The sequence below is a fragment of the Pseudopipra pipra genome, chromosome 1 (genome assembly GCF_036250125.1).
Source record: "Pseudopipra pipra isolate bDixPip1 chromosome 1, bDixPip1.hap1, whole genome shotgun sequence".
NCBI classification, from domain to species: domain Eukaryota; kingdom Metazoa; phylum Chordata; class Aves; order Passeriformes; family Pipridae; genus Pseudopipra; species Pseudopipra pipra.
The window spans coordinates 23,612,473-23,632,443 of NC_087549.1; the positions used below are offsets into that span (position 1 = coordinate 23,612,473).

Sequence of the window (19,971 nt, forward strand, 5' to 3'; positions counted from 1 at the left end):
CGCGGCCGCCGGCGGAGCCGCCGCCGTCCCGGCGGGACGCGGGGCCGGTGGAGCGGAGCGGGGCGATGGTGCCGGGTGTGCCCTGGGAGACGGAGAGGTGCCAGGGCAGGGGGAGGCAGCGGGCGGCAGCGGGCGGCGGCAGCGGTGGCAGCGCTCCTCCCGGCGCTGCCTGCCGCTCTCTCGGGACGCTTCTGCCGGGAGAGACGGGGCGGGCGAGCGGGACGCGGAGTGTCCCGGGGGCTGCGGGGGTCGGCGCGGCCCCGCGGCCCAGGGGCGGCGCTGGGGCGAGCGGGGCGCGGGCGGGCAGGGGAGCCGCCTGCCGCCCTCGCACATGCGCAGCGCGGGCCCGGCGCGCTATATAGCGGGTTGGCGCCGGCGCCAGCTGAGCAGTGCGGCCCGGGCGGCAGCGGCAGAGGTGCGCGGGGTACTGTCGGGAGGGACGGGGGGTGGCTGGCGTGGCGATAATAATGGTAGTGATGCTAACGCTGATGGTGGTGGTTAGAATGGTGGTGATGATGGTAGTAGTGGTGGTGGCGGTACCGGCAGACCCGGTGCCGGTGTTGGGGGATGTCAGGGGCGCACTGGCGGCGGCGCGGGGCAGTGACTGGGATCGATGAGGCGGGAGCGGTGAGGCGGGAGCAGTGACCGGGAGCAGTAAGGCGGGCTGCCTGCCCGCCCGCCCGCCCGGGCAGCGTTTTGGAGGGAGAGTGTCTGAGGAGAGCGGGCTGGGGGAGGATGTCCCCACGAGCGGCCCCATCCGCAGGGGGCTGTGAGCGGTGATGGCCCGGGCGAGTGCACCCGGCGGGAGCAGCGCGGGGTGCCGGCGGGAGCAGCGCGGGGTGCCGGCGGGATCCCGCCATCGGCTGCCCCGCGCCCTTCTTGGAGAGCCCCGCGGGGGGCGGGCTGCCCGGTTTTGGAGGGAGCCGGGCGCGCTGGGGGCGGGGATGCCGGCCGAGCCGAGCCGCTTGGCGGGCTGACCCCGACCGCCGCCCGCGCTGCACCCTGCTGGTCCCCGCTCCCCCGCCTCGGCCCTCGGAGTGGGGTGCCCGTGGGGACACCCCCTCACAGCCCCAGTCCCTGCCTCGGAGGGTCCCTGTGAGGGGTGTCTTGGCAGGGGGTGGGTGTCCCGCGTGTGAGGCGCCGTCCCGGCAGCCCCTTCCTTCCCCCTCAGGTTTTGGAGGGAGCCGCACTCGCCGTCAGGCGGGAGCGCGGGGGGGCGGGGCGGTGGCCCTGTCCCCTCACACTCTCAGGAGCGGGTGGGTGCCGGATCGGCCCCGCGGGAGGGGGAGCGCAGGAGGGCGGCGGTGCCCCTCGCCCAGCCTGATCCCGGCAAGGCCGCCGCCGCCTCCCCGCTCGCTGGAAATTGGCGCGGAACCGGCGCGGCGGGAGCGCGGGCGGCGCCCGGCCCGGCCCGTCCCAGCGCGGCACCGCCAACCCGGCAGGTGTGGGGGGGAATCCACCCGGGGGAGCGGCAGCACCGGCAGAACCTGTGTCTGTGGAGGTACCTGGAATGGAGGGTGGGGAGGAGTGGAGGGGGTCACAGCCCCGTGGACCCCCCACATCCTCTTGTGTGGGAGATGTCCCTTTACAACTTCCTCCACACCCCCATCCAGCCTGAGTCACACTGGCCACTGGCACACCTGGGCACCCTGCAGCAGGACATGGAGCCGTGTGTGGTTATATACCACAGTCATCCTCTGCTCAGGGGTTCCTGAGGCCGGTAGAGTGCTTGTGCCCTTCTGTTTGAGCTGTGTAAACCATGTTGCTTTTTGTGATGAGTTCATGATGCAAAGTAGGGAACTTGGTCTTAGTTTTGTGATGATACAGTATCTGAGCTCATCTTATTCCTTTGATCCAGGTAGAGATCTTAAAACCCAAAGAAGATGTCAAGACGCAGGTAAGCTGTTAGTTTTGTGCCAAGATTATCTGTACTCATCCAACAACTGCTCTCCCAATGTCTAATGTCTTTTTGCTCTTCGCAGTAGCCGTTTGCAAGCCAAGCAGCAGCAGCCACTGTCCTGCCAAGAAGAGTCTCCACAAGAACTAAAAACACTAGACTATCTCCAGACCAGAAAAAGGAGAACAGCAGAGGTGACCTATTTGGGCAACTTGAAAAGTTTAATAATACTGAAAGTTCTCCAGTGCATTTGGATGGGACAGTCTTTACTCTGCCAAGTTATAAAGTGGGACGGGGTAGCAAGAGTTTGCCTGAGCTCTAGAGGTGGGTGTGCTGCTCACTGTCAGTGTATTGATGTGTGTCTCTTCTCAGCAGGAGATTAAGAAAAGAGAAGATGGAAAAATTGCTAAAAAACATCAATATGAGATTAAGGTAATTCAATCCTGAATACCAGATCAAACTAGGTGAGGGACTCCATCTGGTTTATGTTGATGGGTGTGAAATCATGCATTTGACACCTGAAAGTATTGAATAGGGGAAGTTTGTATCTTCAGATATTAAAAGCTGTGGGAGCTTAGCACCTCTCTAAATGTTTTTGCCTTTTTTACATGTGACTTTGTTGCAGATAAAGGATCCTTCAGTGTAAAAACCACTGCAGAGTAGGTTAGGTGTAAAAGAATAAATCCAGATATTTCAGAACAATTCCATATGCAGAGCAGGTAAGGCCTAGAGGCAAGTCTAAACAAGATCATTGCACTTGTTTTAACTTTAGGTGTGGTTTCACGGCCATTTAGTTGTCTCATAACCATGCAGGCTGTCTTTACTTCCATTTAACAGTTCTTTTGATTATTTAAATCAATTTAGGAATCTGTTTTCACTAACACGGACTACTCTTAAAACAAGTGAGGGGCTTTACAGACATTTATTTTAAAGCTGATTAGTAAAATAATATAAGTTTCTCTTGCAAACAATCTTGTTTGCGGTTTTTCTGTTCGTAAGGTAAATGAGACTTAACAGCTATGGTGAAGTGAAACTCTTCTGATTGTGGGGCTATCTTTGTAAACCTTGAGTAGGAAAAAATGCTATGTAAGTACATCAGCTGTACTTGGAGTGAAACTGCGTGTCACAACTTACCTTTGCTGAAAGGGGGAAATACTGCTTTCCTGTCTCCTTCCTGGATAGCTGGCCATGCACTGCATCCCCTGCCTTGCTCTATTTTTGGTTCTCTTTGAATGAAGCAGTATGCAGGTTCAGTTAATGTTTTGCCAGGTTAGTGAGTTGAATCAACCCAGCAGAGGGTCTGACAAGCATCAAAGCTGACCAAAGAAGGAAGGGGTGGACTTGGGCAGTGAGGACCACAGGAGAGAAGGAGGAGTAGGACCTCCCTTTTCTCTGGGCTGCACCTTAAGGTCAGTTCTGCTGGAATATGTAACTTCACTCTTGGGATACTGAAGTCTGGCTATAAATAGGTTTGGATATACTAAGGGAATCCTGTGTAGTTTACCTTGCAAGTCAACTATATAAGAAAAGTTTCTGTGTTCAGAGGCTGTTGTTGCCATTCTTTATGAATGGGATTTCTCCCCCAGCTCCACACAATTAAAGTTCTGTGTCACCATTTTGAAGGTTGTCAGCCACTACAACATTGCATGTGCTCCTTGGATTTGATATCTCCTTACTTGTATTGGTTATGTAGAGCCAAATAAGTGTTAGTGAAACAGGTTATAGTTAACTACAGTAATCTAGAATTCCTTCTCTGAGGCCTTCTGCATGAATACCTTTGCACTTCTTTCCTTTTGAGTCATTGCATCCCATATTTGGCATTTGCAGGCTGAGAGGTATTAACAGCTGCTGCTTGCTTAGTGTGGGTATCTAGCTCTGGAGCTGAGATGGGTGGCTCCTCTCTGGAGCACTTAATTGGAAGATAACAAGTTGCTGAATTTCCACTGAGAGACAGTAGAACCTCCACCCTCTCCTTTCTTTTCCCTCTGAGTAGATAAGTAGATAGGACTAGCAACCTACAGTCTTCTGTTTCAATACCAATGAGTATCTTTGCCTTTTGTACTGTAACTGAGCAACTCAAGCAACAAATAGGTTACTTGTGGGTTCATGAACTAAAGATGGTTGTCTCTGTCAAAGCTGAGTTCCCCAAATCCATCAAATCTGTTTATACATGTTCCCTCTTTACTGTGAAAGGTTTTATTGGCATTTGATTTGTCTTTCTTGGTTTCGGTGCCTGAATTGATGCTGAGATCCAAAAAGACTAACATACTTTACATATATTGCTGTTACTATAATCTACTTCGTGCCTTTCTTACTCTCACAGTAAAACCAGCATTTTAAAGATACCTTGTTTGTTTTGCAGAGTTGTTGGCCGCCCACGATAACTGGAGGCATCTCGCCTTGCATAATTATTGAAACACCTCACAAAGAATCAGTGACCACTGACTTCTCAAGATTCAAAAAGTACAGGTTCAGTAACCTCTTCATAAATCCGTCGCCTTTGCCTGAACTCAAGTAAGTTTACTGGATGCAGTAGTTGTTGATGTTTTATCAAATATGCTAAACTACTGCAATAAAATCTGTTGCATTGTGCTTGTATAATACACACCTCTGCTTGTCTCCTTATTCCACAAAAAATTCAATGTCTTAAAAAAAAAAAAGATAGACATTTTGTTGGGGTTTTTTTCCTGATCTTATCTTATCTTACCAGACAGATAATTTTCATCTTTCAAAGCTGTCCTTTTATAACTTAACACGGGAGACTCCAAGTGGTTAAGAGGCACATAATGGTTAAACGAAACTTTTTCAGTACTATTAGAACTGAGTGACCAAAAAATATGAAGCAAAATTTTCACTGAGAACTTTAAAATGTTCAGATAAACTTGTGGCAATATTACAAGTAGCTTGCTAATGCAGTACAGTATGCTTAGTGCAGTCACAATTCTAGAAAGCTTCCCTTCTCGGAGGGGTAGATTATATGACTAAATCATAGTTTTCAGTTTCAGAATTTCTTAGACATTCAGGTGTGTTAGATGAGTATCAGCTGCTATTTGTATCAGCCTGGGGTTTAAAGAAAGAGGTGGTAAATTTACTGCGATGTATTAGGGAAAACTTCTGCTGAGGTGATTGAGAAAAGAAGCAGAATGTGAAGCATTACTTTAAGAGAAACTTTCTAGATACACTTTTGGGTTTTTTTTGTTCTGGCCAAAACTTGATCAGAACTGGGAGATGCTGCCTGTTGATGTTTTGCCTCAAAGGCATGGTCAGATACAGAATTCCATGCAAGGTGTTTAATCCTCTTGTTGATAGGCATCTGGTAAAGCTGACCTCCGTCCTTTCTGATAAGCTGAATAAGAGGATAATTTACTTTTCCTGACTTCTTCACGCTTCCCTAATTGCTGTAGGAAGATTGTAATTGATTTCTCAATGCTTGCTTGCTTAAACTGGGGGACTCGTGCGTTAAACAAACAAGTATCTCTCCAGCTTTTAACTTATGATGGCAGAATGAAACTGATGTGGTTTAGAATTTGTAGGCAATACCTGTGGTCAGCTCTGTCTCTCTACTTCTGCTTGGGGAAAGGTAAATATAAAGCTCCGAAAATTTCAGTAGGAAATCATAATTTCACTGGTTAACACACTGTCCCTCTTAGTACCTGCAGCATGAGAAGTACATCTAAGAAAAAGCTGATATCAATTAATAACAAATACAAAGAAACCATATTGATGATATGGGCATCATCTTCCCAAGTAGACTGGAGTGCAAATAGATGTTAGCAATAAACAGGAACTCAGTTTTCCTCTCAGTAGGCTGCTTCTGAGCCTTGAAGTAGGCTAGGCAATAAAGGGATGGATGAGTGACTTAAATACGATCTGTAAATGTTTTTCTCAAACTAAGCTGGACCAACTTCATGTATGTCTTCTCTTTCTTAGGGGATGTGTTACCTTTTTTTATGGGGGAGGGTTTGGTTTTATCTCGCTCTTTGAACAGCAACCCAACTAGGCAAAATAGGAAACTACCTGCATGTGCAACTTTGGGAGGCACATGTTCAGGTTTAATGTCTGTTCTATAGAACTGGACTGGCTGATGATCTTCGCAGGCTGCTGTTGTGGTGGTGTAAAATGTCCCAGGCATACCTGCAGTTTTGCGATTACCGTAAAGATCTTGTAGTATGTGGAATTTTTTGTTTCCGAATGTCTGTAAACAATAAACAGTGGTTTTTATTCTCCTTTTGTGAGCTGAATACATACTTAATAATGCTTTGTGTAATTCTGTTCTGTAGCTGGGGAAACTCCAAAGATATCTGGCTGAACATCCTGATGAAGGAGAACAGATACGCTCACTGCAAACACTTCACGTCACTACATTCCAGTTTGCAGCCTCACATGAGATCGATACTGTTGGACTGGCTCTTGGAGGTGTGTTCTTTTAGTTACTTTGCCATGTGTTGTGCCTGTGAAGTAGGCAGGTAGAAGCACAGCTTTTATATAAATATCTAATACCAACACGTTCTGTTATGAAAAAATGGCAAAACTATTTTGCAACAGAACCAGTGACTGCTTCTGATCCCCTTGGTGAGCTACATCCAGGCCTTCACTGGCAGGAGATGCTGAATGTTCCACACAGGGCAGTGAGCAATAGTACTTAACTTTTGCCCTTGCCATACTACTTGCAAGGGAGAGAAATCTAATTTTGAGACTTGTAGTGAAATTGCTATAGACAGACCAGGTATGGAACTCTGACTTTACGTGTTAGACTGTATCTAAGCCGTGAAACATCTGTATCGAGGACTTGAGTTATCACCCTGTCCCTGTCAAGAGCTTCGGAGTGTCAGCCCCTGGTGCTATTTACCGACTCCATAGGGAATTTTTAATTTTATCATATGAAGAGAGCAGAAGAAAGTAGTACATCAGTGGCTGAGAGCTGAAGGTTCTTGATATAGACAGATCCCTATGTGAAAGGTCTACAAATAAATCATATCCATATTCTGATCTAATTGGTTTACTTAAGACTATTCCAGTTGTCCAATAAAAGCTCTCAATCTTGGCAGCCTATGTGAAGGAGTGTCAGTGTTGTAAATAGAAAGTTATGGTTTGGAGGTGTTTCCAAGAACTTTATATTGAGCAAATTCAATCACCACTGCCAAAAGCAATCTTTGCCTGATGCAATCCTTGCCCATCAGCAGAAGAGTCCTTGCAGGATTATCAATTCCACATCAAGTATTCCAAGGAAGCAGATGTTACAGTGGCACTCTCACTGTCTTGGTGGAGCAGCCAGTGCTAAGAGCAGGGAATTTCAAGAAAAAGGAAAGTGTTTTGGTTTTTGTTTTTTTAATAATATGGACTGAATATAAAAACTATTCTAGTTGTGTGCTTCTACTTCCTCTAAAGTGTAATTTACATACTACCATTACATTGGTTTGTTGCACTTTTTCTAAAGTCTTGAACTCTTAGGAAATCACCCAGTTTCCAAACAAGAATGTCAGCAAGGGCCTTGCTGTTGTCTAGCTTGGTGGTTCAACACGCTGCAGTGGATTTAAATCCCAGCAACTCCTAACACTGTCTTCTGTAGTATTATAACTGAGTTACCATTTAATGTTTGGACAACACACTTTTACAATAAGCATTATTATGTTTGGACAATACACTTTTACAATAATGATGCCATTTATTTATGGGTGGGCCTGATCTGTACGGTTGTGGTTCTGATTCTTCTTTGGAACAAATAACATCAGAGTAGCACAGCAATTGGCAAATATTATATCAGGTCTAAAAGAATGTGCTATTTCTGCCAACCAGTTGAATTTTTGGTGGTCAGGAAGGGTTTTAATTTGCAAATGAGCCTCCAACCTTATCTTGGGAAATAGCTAATAGTATCCAAGAAAAATAATGAAGCACTTAGGATCTATTTCTTGGATATTCTTTTCTGTTCCTGTTCTTTACTGCATGTAGATTGTAAGTAATTTATAGGTATCTAACTGTTTTCTAGTTGTGGAAGGGATATAGAGTTGCAGATAAGATGCATTTGTGGTAGTCTCACCCAAATTCAATTAGAGATTATATGAAAAAGTAGAGCTCCCCCTAAGATCTCCAGGCCTGGGCAATCTCCTCCCCTTTTTTGTTGAACTGACATTTGAAACACTTTGATACAATGCGAGTATTAAAAGTTCTCCCTGCCAGGGAAACACGCACTGGGATGGAGCAGATGGCCGCTCTTGTAGTTTTGTTCCTGCTTAGTGAGGCCGTCAGTGAGCCTGAGGGGCTGCAGCAGCGCTCCTGGCCTGCCAGCAGAGGCCCCTCCAGCAGCAGCTTCCAGGCTCGTTTGCCGTAAGCCAAAGAGTTCAAATTTTTTTTTAGTGGTTCTACCCTGGGACAGACCTACTAGGAATACAGGGGGGATTTGCTCACTGACTTCAACTTGAGGTTTGAGCCCTTAGTATTCTTAATCTAGCTAATTAGTGTGTGTGTGTGTGCGCACATTGTGGTTTTGTTGGGTTTTTCCCCTCAACAAGACTTTGAGTGAAAAACTGTACGCCATTTTTAGGAAAAATGATTGCTATTTAAATTGGAAAAAGTATTTTTTCAAAGTATGTTAGTATATCATAGGCAATTTGTGTTTGGATGGGAGCAGTGGGAAATACCTTTTCCAATCCCATACTAACCATTGCATCCTTCCACACTTAGGTATATGATGGTTTGTGTGTGCAAAAGATGAAATAGTGCACATTGTGTTTTGCTATTAAAGCTTGAATACTCCAATGTGTGTACACAGAGTTTTATAACAGAAAACTGAATTGGTTTCTTTTTTCCTGTTGTAGGTGTGTGAGGTGTATGCACTCCATCGGGAAACCTTCTATCTAGCTCAAGACTTTTTTGATAGATTCATGTTGACACAAAAGAACATTAACAAGAGCATGCTTCAGCTCATAGGAATTACCTCATTATTCATTGCCTCCAAACTTGAGGTAAGAATCTCTCTTACAGGGAGGATATTGAATTTGGAGTGACTAAAAGGACAGTGATAACATTTATTTCTTCTGTCTGAATCTTTTGAACTTGATGGTGTATGTACAATACTGAGAGTCAGAAGGGGAAATTTTTTTGTCTTCCTTCAGCTGTGCACATGTCAATCTCTTGGAGTGTAGTCTGTGTCCTCCCTTTCCTGAGCAGCAGGGAAGGAGACCACATAAACTTAAAAGGCATGCAAACGTGCTAGAAGTAGCTTTGTTTTGTTTTGTCTTGTCTTTTTTCAAATATACAGCAGTTGGCAAACAGTCTCAGGAATGGGTGTGGGACTTGAACAAAACCAAGCCTAAGTCTCAAACTGCCTGTACATCAGGCTGATATCCTTATAAACCCATTTAGTGGAGTTTTAGTCTTTTAAAGTGCAGCAATGGTGACATTGTTACATTGTGTGCTACAGCTCCGAGCCAAGAGCATATTTTTGTGTAGTGCATGGTAGGCCAGGCTGAGCGGAACACTTGGGATATTACGTTTTAATATTGGGAATCCCCAGATCTCACTGTTATTCCCAATGCTAAGGTTCTGTGCTACCTGTCCTAAGGAAGTGAATGGAGCTGTAGAGTGGCCACAGAGCCAGCTGGTATAGGAGGAGTTTTGCTGGCACGCTCTCTTTTACTAACACACCTAGCTATGCTTGGTCCCAACTGGCATGACTGGGTTGGCAAATTTCCTTGTTAACCATCTCTGCAGTATGGATTTTGCCAGTTAGAGTGGCTGGCATTTTCTCTCATCTTTCTCTAGCTTTTTAATTTTTTTTTTTAATCTGCACAACTACCTCAGCACTGACGTTGCAGGTAACCTGTAGTAGCCACCCATTTCTAGCACAGCAGTGTCCTGTACCAGAATTAGGATGGTGCATGTTTTCACATCAGTTGGAATGGCTGAGTAGAAAGAGTATAAATGAAAGGGGATTCTGATTGCTTGGTCAGCATTTATTTCCCCAAAAGCTAAAAGAGTTGCTATAACTCCATTGTGTTTTACAACATATTAAAAAACAAGTAGGTTATATGCTATCTCCTCATCCTGTGAGTTTCAGGTTACCTCACACATGAGAAAAACACTGTTGTAGCATAAGAAATGTTAACATGTTGATGGGGACAGAAAAGTATTTGCCAGTATTTTCTCAGTCTTTCTTAGAACTGTAAGACACTCTAATCTTCATTTTCCCTCCCTCTCTCCCTTTAAAGGAAATCTATGCTCCTAAAATACAGGAATTTGCTTACGTCACTGATGGTGCTTGCAGTGAAGATGATATTGTAAGAATGGAACTTATTATGTTAAAGGTAATAACTTAGCTGTGTTTTTAAGTGCTGGTTGGAAGACTGTCCAGCTGAGCCTTGTGTTTTAATGTCACTTATTTGCTTAGAAAGAGAACACGTTTAGTACGTCCCTGTTTCTGTTGTATGTGCAGTGGACCTCTGAAGCCCCTGGCTGGGGTACAATCCCTGACTGTGAGAAGTCAAGCAGGTTTCTCATGCTTGTATGAACATAAAGGCTCTTACTGGGGCAGGCTAGAAGGCTGTCAGTGTAATGCACTGCGCTTTCCAAGGTCCCTTGCTGTCCAGGAACTGGGGTCTCTAGAGAGCCAGGCAAAGACCTGATACTACTCAGTGCCCCTCATGTTGGCAAGGATCCATCCTTACCAGCACAGAACTCTTTGTAAATCTATTCTTCCTTAACAGATATGAGCTGCAGGTTCAGGCAGCTAGCCTGAAGGCTTGAGGAAATACTCTTTAACTTCCCAGCTTCTGAATGGGGAAGGTACACAAGATCCAACTGCAAAGGCATAGGGTTACATGTTTGTGCTGATCGTAGCAAACCCTGTTCAAAAAGCAGTGAGAATGCAATCTAAAGTGACTGTACTTGAAATTGTACATGATCATTAGGGTCTTTTAACGATCTGTGCAATAATTTCATAAGGAGGGGTATGTGAAGAAGTCAGAGCAGAAAACTATCCTCAAGTGGTTTAAGGCACTTAACTGTTTGGTAAATATTTGCAGGCTTTAAAATGGGAACTCTGTCCAGTGACAATTGTCTCCTGGCTGAACCTCTATCTTCAAGTGGATGCTCTGAAGGATGTCCCAAAAGTGCTGCTACCTCAGTATTCTCAGGAAAAATTCATTCAGATAGCACAGGTAGGTACTAAACTGTTGGAAAGTGCTTCTTGGAGTGATGACAAGAAAAACTTAACATTACACCTCAAAAGCCATGAAAGGAAGTGTTCCCTTGTTTACACTCACCTGTTACTTTTTAAGGAATGTGCAAGTTTGACTCTACCACCGAAGTTCATACTCAGTTTTGAGGACAAGCACCCCCGTTTCTTGTCTCCCTGCTTCACATATTTTAAAATTTTACTGTACCCTGGAAAAATAAAAATCTGTTATTTTTTTAATTACTATACATTGCAGCATTCTGTAAACAGCAGCAACAGCTCTGAGAAGGAGGTGGATAATTTAGGACCCTACAGAAAGTTGGCTGGTTTTAACTGTGTTGCCCCTAACTGTGTTTCTGTGTAATTGCTGAGAAGGCAGCCTGGGGAGTGTTTTGTCTGTTTTGAGTGTGGTTCAGTTTGCATGGGCATGTTTTGTCCCTAATCTCAGGTTTATTGAAGCTGGGTAGCTCAGTGATGTAAATACCACACTAGGTAGTATTTAAATTTATTAAAGTATTTTCTTGGAGCTCAGCCCTGTTCCAAGGCAGAACCTGTAGGAATGTGTATGCACAGCCATCTCTGAGACAGGATTATGCTAAAGTATCAGCTGTTAAAATTTGTTACTCTTCATTTCCTCAGCTTTTAGATCTGTGTATTCTGGATGTGAATTCTTTGGATTTCCAGTACAGAACACTAGCTGCTGCAGCGCTCTGCCACTATACCTCAATTGAAATAGTTAAGAAAGCTTCAGGTAAGACACCGCTATAAAGCTTGGCCTTGTTGAGCAGGGAATTCTGGAAGCTCTCACAGGCTCAAGGCAGCTGGAGTGTATTGGTTTACCAGACTGCCAAAGAGCAAAAGCTACAGGGACACTAATAGCTTGTTCTGTGGGTTTCTTTTCCCCCTAATTTCACTTCCTACCATTTCAGATGTTACAAAGACTCAAAAAAGAAGGACACCCCTTCAGAAGTGCAGTCTTTGCTAAGGAAATGAGGCAGATTTACTGTTCTTGGTTTTGGGATAATACTTGCTCTATTATTTCCCATTATTTGAGGGATCATTAGCTATATATTTGGCTACTTTTTCTCCTAAAATGTAGTTCCCAAGCAGTCATGTCTCTCAGCAGCACCCAGTGTATATTTTATAGCATGACCCAAAACATTCTGCTGAAGCTGAAAGTTGCTTCAGCCTTCCCTGGAAAGCACCAAGAACCCTTGTGACCTGCACTCACCATCCTTAGCCACTACCCTTCCATGTAACAAGCATAAGAAAATGCTGCCAGTTTCTGGGAGGATGCTTCTGAATTTCTATCTGCACTATTATTTATTGTTTTTTTTTTAAACTTATGGCCATTTTGGAACACTGCAACTCCTTCATAATGTTTAAATATATTCCTGTGTTCTATTCCCTAGGCTTAGATTGGGAGAACATTTCAGAGTGTGTAGAATGGATGGTTCCTTTTATGAACGTGGCAAAAAGATTCCCTGTGAAGCTTAAGAACTTTAAGAAGGTTGCAGCAGAAGATCGACATAATATCCAGACACACACAAATTACTTGGACATGCTGGTAGGTGGTCTATGGATGTGCAGTTCAGACAGCTGAGGGTACATTACACATCCCTTCTCCCTGCTCACACCTGGCCTGGCTCTGCTCAGCCAGTGTGGTCAGATGTGCCCAACTACCAGTGATGCTGTAAACAACATGCGTTTTACTGTAACATTCCTAGGCCATAAGTAAACACTTGGATTACCAGTACTGGAGAGGTGTTCCTAAGATAATAATCTTTACTTCATTGTGTAATGTCACCTTGGCTTTACTCAGTATCCTAACTCTGGAGTACTTGAATTGTATGAGTGGTGTGAGGTAGCACTGCTGACTAGTGACACAAAAGAGCCGACCTTGTGGTGGGTACTAACTGGTGTCTTCTTCCCCCCATTCACAGGAAGAAGTGAACAGTGGAGTAGTGTCCACTGCCCCGGGTCAGTTATCACCCCTGTCAACAGGTGGAATAATAACCCCTCCCAAAAGCACAGAGAAGAAATGAAATACAGTCAAACACCATTAACAGATTCAGAAACAGGACTTGGTGCTTCAGAACAAGACCACACTAAAGGTGACTCGTTCTTTACTGCTATTCAAGACTTTGGCAGTAAAAGACGCAGCAGGAAATTGAGACCAGCATCATCCTTGAGACTTGACAAAAAGAGTTCAGCTGAGCATTCCACCCTGCTGTCACAGGAGCCCGGACCACCTTGGTCCATTATGACACAACTTAGTTTAATTCTCACCATTCCTAACTTATTAATTTCAAGAACTTTTTTAATAGTGCCTAGTGGCAAAATTGCTCCATTCAGCTTACATGTCACACTTGCTTTAAGTTGGGCTAAATGTGCAGGAGAACTTATTGACAGCTTGTACCGATTACCACTTCGTGACTTGTTCGTTTTCTTCTCTTGCTAAGGCCAGAGCTCACTGCCTGTCAGTTAGTCCCCCAGCTCAGGTGCAGTATTACAGAGGCCTGTGGGTTAGCGGTTTATGTCTGAAACCACTCTGCCGGTGCAGTACAGCGTAGCCAGCCTTGTATCAAATTCCAGCTCCACAGGAGGCTGATAAATTTATGGCAGCCATTTAAGCCTGCCATAAACTTTGGTTTTAATGTTATCACTGACCTCAGGTAAGAGTATCAGCAAAGGACCTGCTGCTGAAGTAACCATAACTGGAAGTACAGTCCTGGAAGGAAGGAGTTCTGTCCTATACGAGCCAGCCACCAACTTGCAAAAAGAACATAATGAGAACTGGAGAAGGTATGGAATAAAGTGAGCTGCAGGTACTCTACAACCACTCCCGTCATAGGAACAGTATTTTAAACTGTGGAGCTGTAAGTTATCAGTGTTTTATAAACAGCATTAACTACTGTGTTTTTCTTGGAATATTCACTACCTCTGAGTCACTTCTGTGATGAAGGGCAGTACTGGGAAAGATGGGTATCAAGTCCTCCTCCCTCTTTCATGATGCTCCTACCTGTGCCTCATGTCCAGGGACAAGTGTTACATGACACTGAGCAGCCCCTGAAGCTGCACTAGAGCATCAGGTGCCACCCACATCCACATTACACTCACACCAACTTGACAAACTTGAATTCATGTCTTCTTCAAACAAGCCATTGTGGAACTAGCTGAAGTTGCTTCCAGCCTTCTGTACAGTTTGTAAAAATAAGGGGTTTATTATAAGATTTCATCTATTTCTAAGAAGAAAGATACTAGGCTGTAAATGTTGTATAAAAATTTAAATGCGTTTTTAAAAATAATAAAGTCTTGAAAGATTTTTTTTTCACTTCTACATGTTTTATAATAAGTTTTCCAGCATTTGCCTAGAAGTAAAGTTTTGCCATTGCTTGAAGAAACTTCTTTTTCCTTCTCTGCGCAGCAAGCTGTAGGACTTCCTCTGGATTACTGGCATTCAGCTCTGTCTGGCCAATGGCTTTTATCTTGAAACAGAAGAGGAGAGACACCATTAGCAAAAGGCCTTCCAGTAAAGCTGTTTCACTTTAAGGCATTTTCAGCACTAGTTCCATGGGTGATTTATTTCTGTAACATGCTCTGCCACCCCATCCCTACAACTTTAGAGCCACAGCTTCACAGGAGCACACAGACTCTAAAAGAATTGTGTGACAAAATTAAAACTGGAAGTGGCAATTCTTTTTAAATGTGGTTTCAGGGAAAGAAAGATGCTCTAAAGAAATCCCAGCACCCTGAGCCCCCCAGTTTAACTTACTGCTATCTGCCGCTTGTCTGTCTCGCCTCTTTTGTGGTGGAGATCTGAGGGCCAGTCAAGGCAAGTCACTTAGAGAGGAAACAGATTTATTCCAGCTGCGAACATCCAGTATGAGTGGCATTCCAGCAAAAGGATACATGTCAAATACTCCAAGATGGTGACATCCCAGATGTATTCATAGTAAGAATCCATGGCATCATGACTGAAGGACAAGGCACGTTAGGTTAACTGACACATTCACATTCTGGGTTTATGCATCTATAAACTTTGTTGTAACATTTACCTGTTCTGTTCCTGCAGTGCCTTAAACGCAGTTTTATAATCAACTTCTCTGAGGAACTGGCACAAAATAGCTACCTGTAATGAAAGACTTGCAGTGATTCTGACAGCCTGAATTCCCCCCACACTGAAACCTTCCACACACCACCTTGCTAATCCCAGTGCCTTTCTGGACCTAATCTAGTCTTAGCAAATTCTGAGCACCTGAATAGGGCTTGTTCTGACACATCAACAGTGGCGATAGCTAAGAGGAATTTACTCAGATCTGAAGGGACTGACTTGGTTTCCAGGTTTCTAAATGCATTTAACAGCTTTTAAATCAGAGCCAAATATAAGCTTGTTACTTCTTGGAGAATGAACGTTCCCACTGATCAGCAACAGCCACCTGTGGTTATCATGAAGAACAAGGCCAGGTTCCCAACACCACCCCACAGATACTGTACTGTTCCTCTAAAAAAAAAATCTGCATTATAAGAGAAAAGTAGGCCAAAGCACTCACAGACTACTACTTTTTAGAACATTTCCAAATATATGTTTATTTACTCATTAATTTCAGTCCTTTGTGTGTCCTAGAAGCAAAGGTAACAACAAAATCTACTTTACTGCAGATTGCCTTTCCAAGGAAAGTTGGATTTAGTCTTTTTAAAAAAGTTCTCCCCACTTTTTATCATCAAAATATTAACAAATATTTTACTTAATGCCATGTTTCACCTCTCACCTGGGTGTGACAGTTTAGTAAAGAGCAGCACTTGATCATTCTTTTTATCACCTAGAGAAGGGTTAAAAACACAAAACACAAGTTCTGAAATGCTCATCTTGGAACACAAACAGCAATTTTTGTGATTCTTTTTTTTTTTAATGCAAGGGACCCGCTAAATAGCTATTTACATTCTTCTAAGCCCCCTAACCTTGGGGTTTTAGCATATCCACTGATCAACTGAGCGTTCATCACTTCAGAGATGTCCCAAGGGTCAGCATGTGCTGAGGAGCAGCACCCTGTGTTTGTGTGAGGCAGCCAGGCCCTGCTCTGGCAAAAAGCTTCACGTTTACGTCCTGCCACCCACAGGAAAGGCCTGGTGGGTGGGACCAGCACTGACAAAGCTCTGACACCAAGGCAGGCCCCTGGTGCTGTGTGACAGCACAGGCGTCCCTGCTGGGACTCCTGCACCATGGCAGCCTGGCACGAGGCACAGCTTAGACCAGGCTGTGAACATTCAGGATTTCCAGATGGCATCTGAAGCTCTCACTGGCCCTATAAATGGGAACATGAAAGGAATAGTAATTGGATAGGACACCTTCCCTGGGTCTAGACAGTTCCTTCCTACTGCCTAGCAAAACACAGACTACAAGGAACGCAATGGTTTCCTAATGAACAAGCAAATGCCTGGAAAAAGGTTAAGTGACATCCTGCACGATGTCACTGGAACATGCTGTGTCTGGGATTGAGGATTCCCCTAGAACACAGAGAGATGATGGGGCTCTCACTCACAGCCCATTCGCAAGTGACAAACCACTTGTTACACCCACCTGCAAAGTGCACAGATACCTGCTCTGCTGTGCCTCCAGCACGCCCTGACAAGGGTAAACTACAATCCCACCCCTTTCTAGACAATCCTGCACAGCCCTGATGCAGCTCTGCTCAGTCAGAGTCTGGGAAAAAATACCAGTGCGTGGGAAAAGGAGCCAGTGTTGTATGGATCTCACTACTAATGTGATCCATGCTTCTTACCCTCATCCATGTTAACCGGAGCAGACAGTATTTCAGAAGCATTTAGACAGGACACAAAGTTTGCCTGCACCACGGGTGGAAACAAGCAGGCTCCGTCCATGCGATACCAGCACTGGAAGCACAGATATAAAACCCCAGAGGCTACAGGAATGTGTGTATGCGGAACAGTTTTGTCTCTATGTAGAATCAGGATGCTGACTGAATCCAAACAGGGATTTTTGTAAATCTAAATCCCACTTTAACTCACCTGGTCTGTGTACACATCTGGTGGCACCATCTTATTAAAGAAGTCTGAGCACACAGCTCCTGCCTGTAGGTAATAGTGAAGGGCTGCTGAATACTGATTCGTTGCTGCCATGGAAAAAAGCAAAATAAGGTCTTAAAAGTAAATACAGCAGTTACTTAGTAGTCAGATCAATTATTTATAGAATTAATCATATATACATATATTTCATAGCTGAATTCTACTGGGGAAGTGACTTGTGTACCGTTGTTTAAAAAGCATGGACACACAGGAGGTGGTAAAACAGTGATGGATGAATGGGAAACTACATAATCAGGAAAACTAGTATCACACACAAAGTTCTGCCTTTTGAGAAATACTTTTAATTTTTTCAGGTAGTTGATCTTGAATCCATCAGCACTAAGAGTGGAAAAGAAGTTTGCCTTCAGCGAACTTAGCACACACAGTGGCAGTAAAGAAGTTTAGTTGGTGAAGTGAGAGGAACAGCTGATGCCACCACAGGCCTCTCATGGTTCAGCATCAGTTCTACTCCCAGCTCTTCCTGAAATGAGGATAAGACCTCCAGGGGCTCTGTGGCAGGAGCAGCTTGTCCACATTGCTGCTGAAATACAGACCTGGCACATGCCAGGAGTGCTCCAACCACTGTTGTTTCAGGCACCGGATTTGAGGATCCCTACATAATGTCTCCTTCCGGGATGCTGCTGCACTTCGTACAAGCAGTAAACTGCCAGTTTATAACCCTGAATCATTCTCCCATATATAAGGTGACAGCACTGAACACTTGATTAGACCCTTCCCCTCACCCCAGGGATTATAAAGCATCTTCTAGACAAATGGGTCTCCTTTGGGAGCAACAGACTTGCATTTCTGCACTACATCTTACTGTACACCACAGACATCCTTCCAGTCCAAAAAAAGATTTGGAAACTTGCACCTTGACTCTGTGATAACCCAAAGCACTGGCAAGTAGATGCCAGAGGCACAGAAAATACCATTTTATGGCCAGAAAGGAACAATCCGGTTTGAAAGCTAAATTTCACTAAAGTGGTTTCAGCAGATAATTTAAGTGGAAGAAACATCGCTCTACCTTTGAGTTTGGCTATGGCCATGTCCTTCTCCAGCACATACAATAGGCAGTACCCTACCTGTCTGGTTGTCTTCAGGAAGTTCATTCTTCTGCACCTACCCTTCTGCTCTATTTACTCACACTATAAAGCAAGCCCCAGGAACTGACTCTAGACTGGGGAATAATTTAACAGAGCATAGTATCACACAGGCTGGGCAAGTTTTCCCCAGGCAACTGCTGCCCTGGTGTGGTCTGGATACGCTGTCATGGTGCCCAGAACCTGAAACTCTTTGTATTGTCCTAGTTCTGCTGGCTGCTCCCAGCTGAGGGGCAAGAATAAATACTGGGGAAGTGGCAGGTGAGGACAGAATGACAGGGAAGCACTTCCCATCACAACCAATACCAGATCAGGAGTTCATACTTCGTCTTTTACAAAGCCTAGAGACTTCTCTATATAAAATACAGATCCTCTCCACTCTGCTCATCTTCTGCTCCAGCGAAGCTGATCTCCAAATTTAAAAGCAACCACTATTCACAACTTTCCATTCACTTATAAAACACTCAATTGTCAGGGGTTTGCACAATTATACCACTCAAGAACCAACTGCACTACAAAAGTAAATTTAAAGTGGACTGTTAAAGTTCCCCTTACCCTAAAAGCAAGTCTGCATGACCCATTGGAAGCTTAGTCTCTCTGTGGGCTTAGACAACCTCCCAAATACACCTACACTATCCCCTCTGAAGATTTTAACCTCATGTGTCACTTAAACTTATTTTTCATAAGAGAAAATACAAGGAGGATTATGTCAAGCAAAACCCAGAGCAGCAAGGCACCCCTACACATATGCTAAAAACAGACATTGGTTTCACTTACCAAAATAAATATCTGCCTGAATAATTAACCAGAAGTGGTTGTTTGCATTGATAGTCAACGCATAGCTGACCAGCTCTTTTACTGTAACAGCTACAGCTTCGAAGTCCACTGATTGAAGACTAAAGGAAAAAAGAAAGAAAAGTAATTCCTAAATGATTGCTTTGGGCTTTTTAACCACTAATCTGATTTCCCATCTAGTTTAAGTCCAAGGCACCTTGCATTAAGTGTCAAGCAAAAATAACTCCAGAAAAGATTTAGTGTTGACTAAGACTACTGTTGATTTGTTCCAATACAGTAAATCTGACAGAATAAAACTTGGACAAAAAGTCAGAACTTCATACGTGGGTGACACTATGAAAAGATTCTGTGCAGATATGTTCAGTTTCAAGAAGTTTGAAGACAACATCTGAAACCACTATAAATTTATCCCAGCACCTGCATGAATGGCCAGAGACAGCAATCTCTGGAGAACTATGGAAATAGCTCAGCAAGGAGGGCTGGGAATGGTTTGGCACATGGTTTGGCCTTTCCCAAAGTTTACGTGCAATCTCCATTTTTAAAAATATAGGGTTTTTTCACCTTCCTGCTAAATTCTGGTAATGACAAAAACAACTTTCTTCTGCTTGACCTTACAGTATACACTGAAATCTACATCAGTAACGAGACTGTGCAGTCACACAAGCTACAAACAAATTAATCCCACTATGCATCACACACTCTCACAAGAGTAATTTTTTCCAATGCAGTTTATGAGGTTCCACCCCCACAGAGCCTCTAAACTTCATTGGAGAAACACAGTTCAATCCAGCCAGAACAAATCAATACATACCATTCGCTACTTCATATTTTGGCTATTACTGAAACACACCTCAAAAAATATGAGTCATTTCATATTAAAGTATTATATAGTTCACACAGTTACATATAGCTTAATA

The 19,971-nt window shown here is 44.1% G+C and overlaps 2 protein-coding genes across 8 annotated transcripts in view; one reads left to right on the forward strand and one right to left on the reverse strand.

Annotated features, from left to right (window-relative positions):
* Positions 1 to 17,204, forward strand: CCNE2 (cyclin E2). 5 transcript variants are annotated; one of them, XM_064648562.1, is made up of 12 exons: positions 1 to 97; positions 1,859 to 1,897; positions 1,983 to 2,091; positions 2,270 to 2,329; positions 4,260 to 4,411; positions 6,178 to 6,313; positions 8,713 to 8,859; positions 10,105 to 10,200; positions 10,918 to 11,052; positions 11,709 to 11,820; positions 12,482 to 12,636; positions 13,013 to 17,204. In XM_064648562.1, exons 2-12 carry the CDS (start codon positions 1,884 to 1,886, stop codon positions 13,112 to 13,114), a joined length of 1,218 nt encoding a protein of 405 aa, XP_064504632.1. In that variant the 5' UTR covers positions 1 to 97; positions 1,859 to 1,883; the 3' UTR covers positions 13,115 to 17,204. The 5 variants fall into 5 exon arrangements, with proteins under 5 accessions (XP_064504632.1, XP_064504650.1, XP_064504660.1 ...); XM_064648580.1 differs by having other exon boundaries at positions 3 to 97; positions 1,986 to 2,091; XM_064648590.1 differs by having other exon boundaries at positions 3 to 97; positions 1,986 to 2,091; positions 2,273 to 2,329.
* Positions 14,342 to 19,971, reverse strand: part of INTS8 (integrator complex subunit 8) — a 24,014-nt gene continuing 18,384 nt past the window's right edge. For 2 of the 3 annotated variants that reach the window (XM_064648527.1, XM_064648538.1), the window contains 7 exons: positions 19,037 to 19,155; positions 17,100 to 17,203; positions 15,842 to 15,892; positions 15,128 to 15,201; positions 14,982 to 15,046; positions 14,845 to 14,888; positions 14,342 to 14,557 (listed from right to left, as the gene is read on the reverse strand). In XM_064648527.1, coding sequence (XP_064504597.1) covers positions 14,441 to 14,557; positions 14,845 to 14,888; positions 14,982 to 15,046; positions 15,128 to 15,201; positions 15,842 to 15,892; positions 17,100 to 17,203; positions 19,037 to 19,155 — 574 coding nt within the window. In that variant the 3' untranslated portion in view covers positions 14,342 to 14,440. Of the gene's footprint in view, positions 14,558 to 14,844; positions 14,889 to 14,981; positions 15,047 to 15,127; positions 15,202 to 15,841; positions 15,893 to 16,852; positions 16,965 to 17,099; positions 17,204 to 19,036; positions 19,156 to 19,971 lie in introns of all 3 variants that reach the window. The other variant, XR_010429057.1, reaches the window with a different exon arrangement.

Excerpts from the sequence above, each read along its gene's own strand:
- CCNE2 (XM_064648562.1), top strand. Across the intron at positions 2,330-4,259 it reads AACATCAATATGAGATTAAG|AGTTGTTGGCCGCCCACGAT; the intron begins GTAATTCAATCC and ends TTTGTTTTGCAG. Across the intron at positions 11,053-11,708 it reads AATTCATTCAGATAGCACAG|CTTTTAGATCTGTGTATTCT; the intron begins GTAGGTACTAAA and ends TCATTTCCTCAG.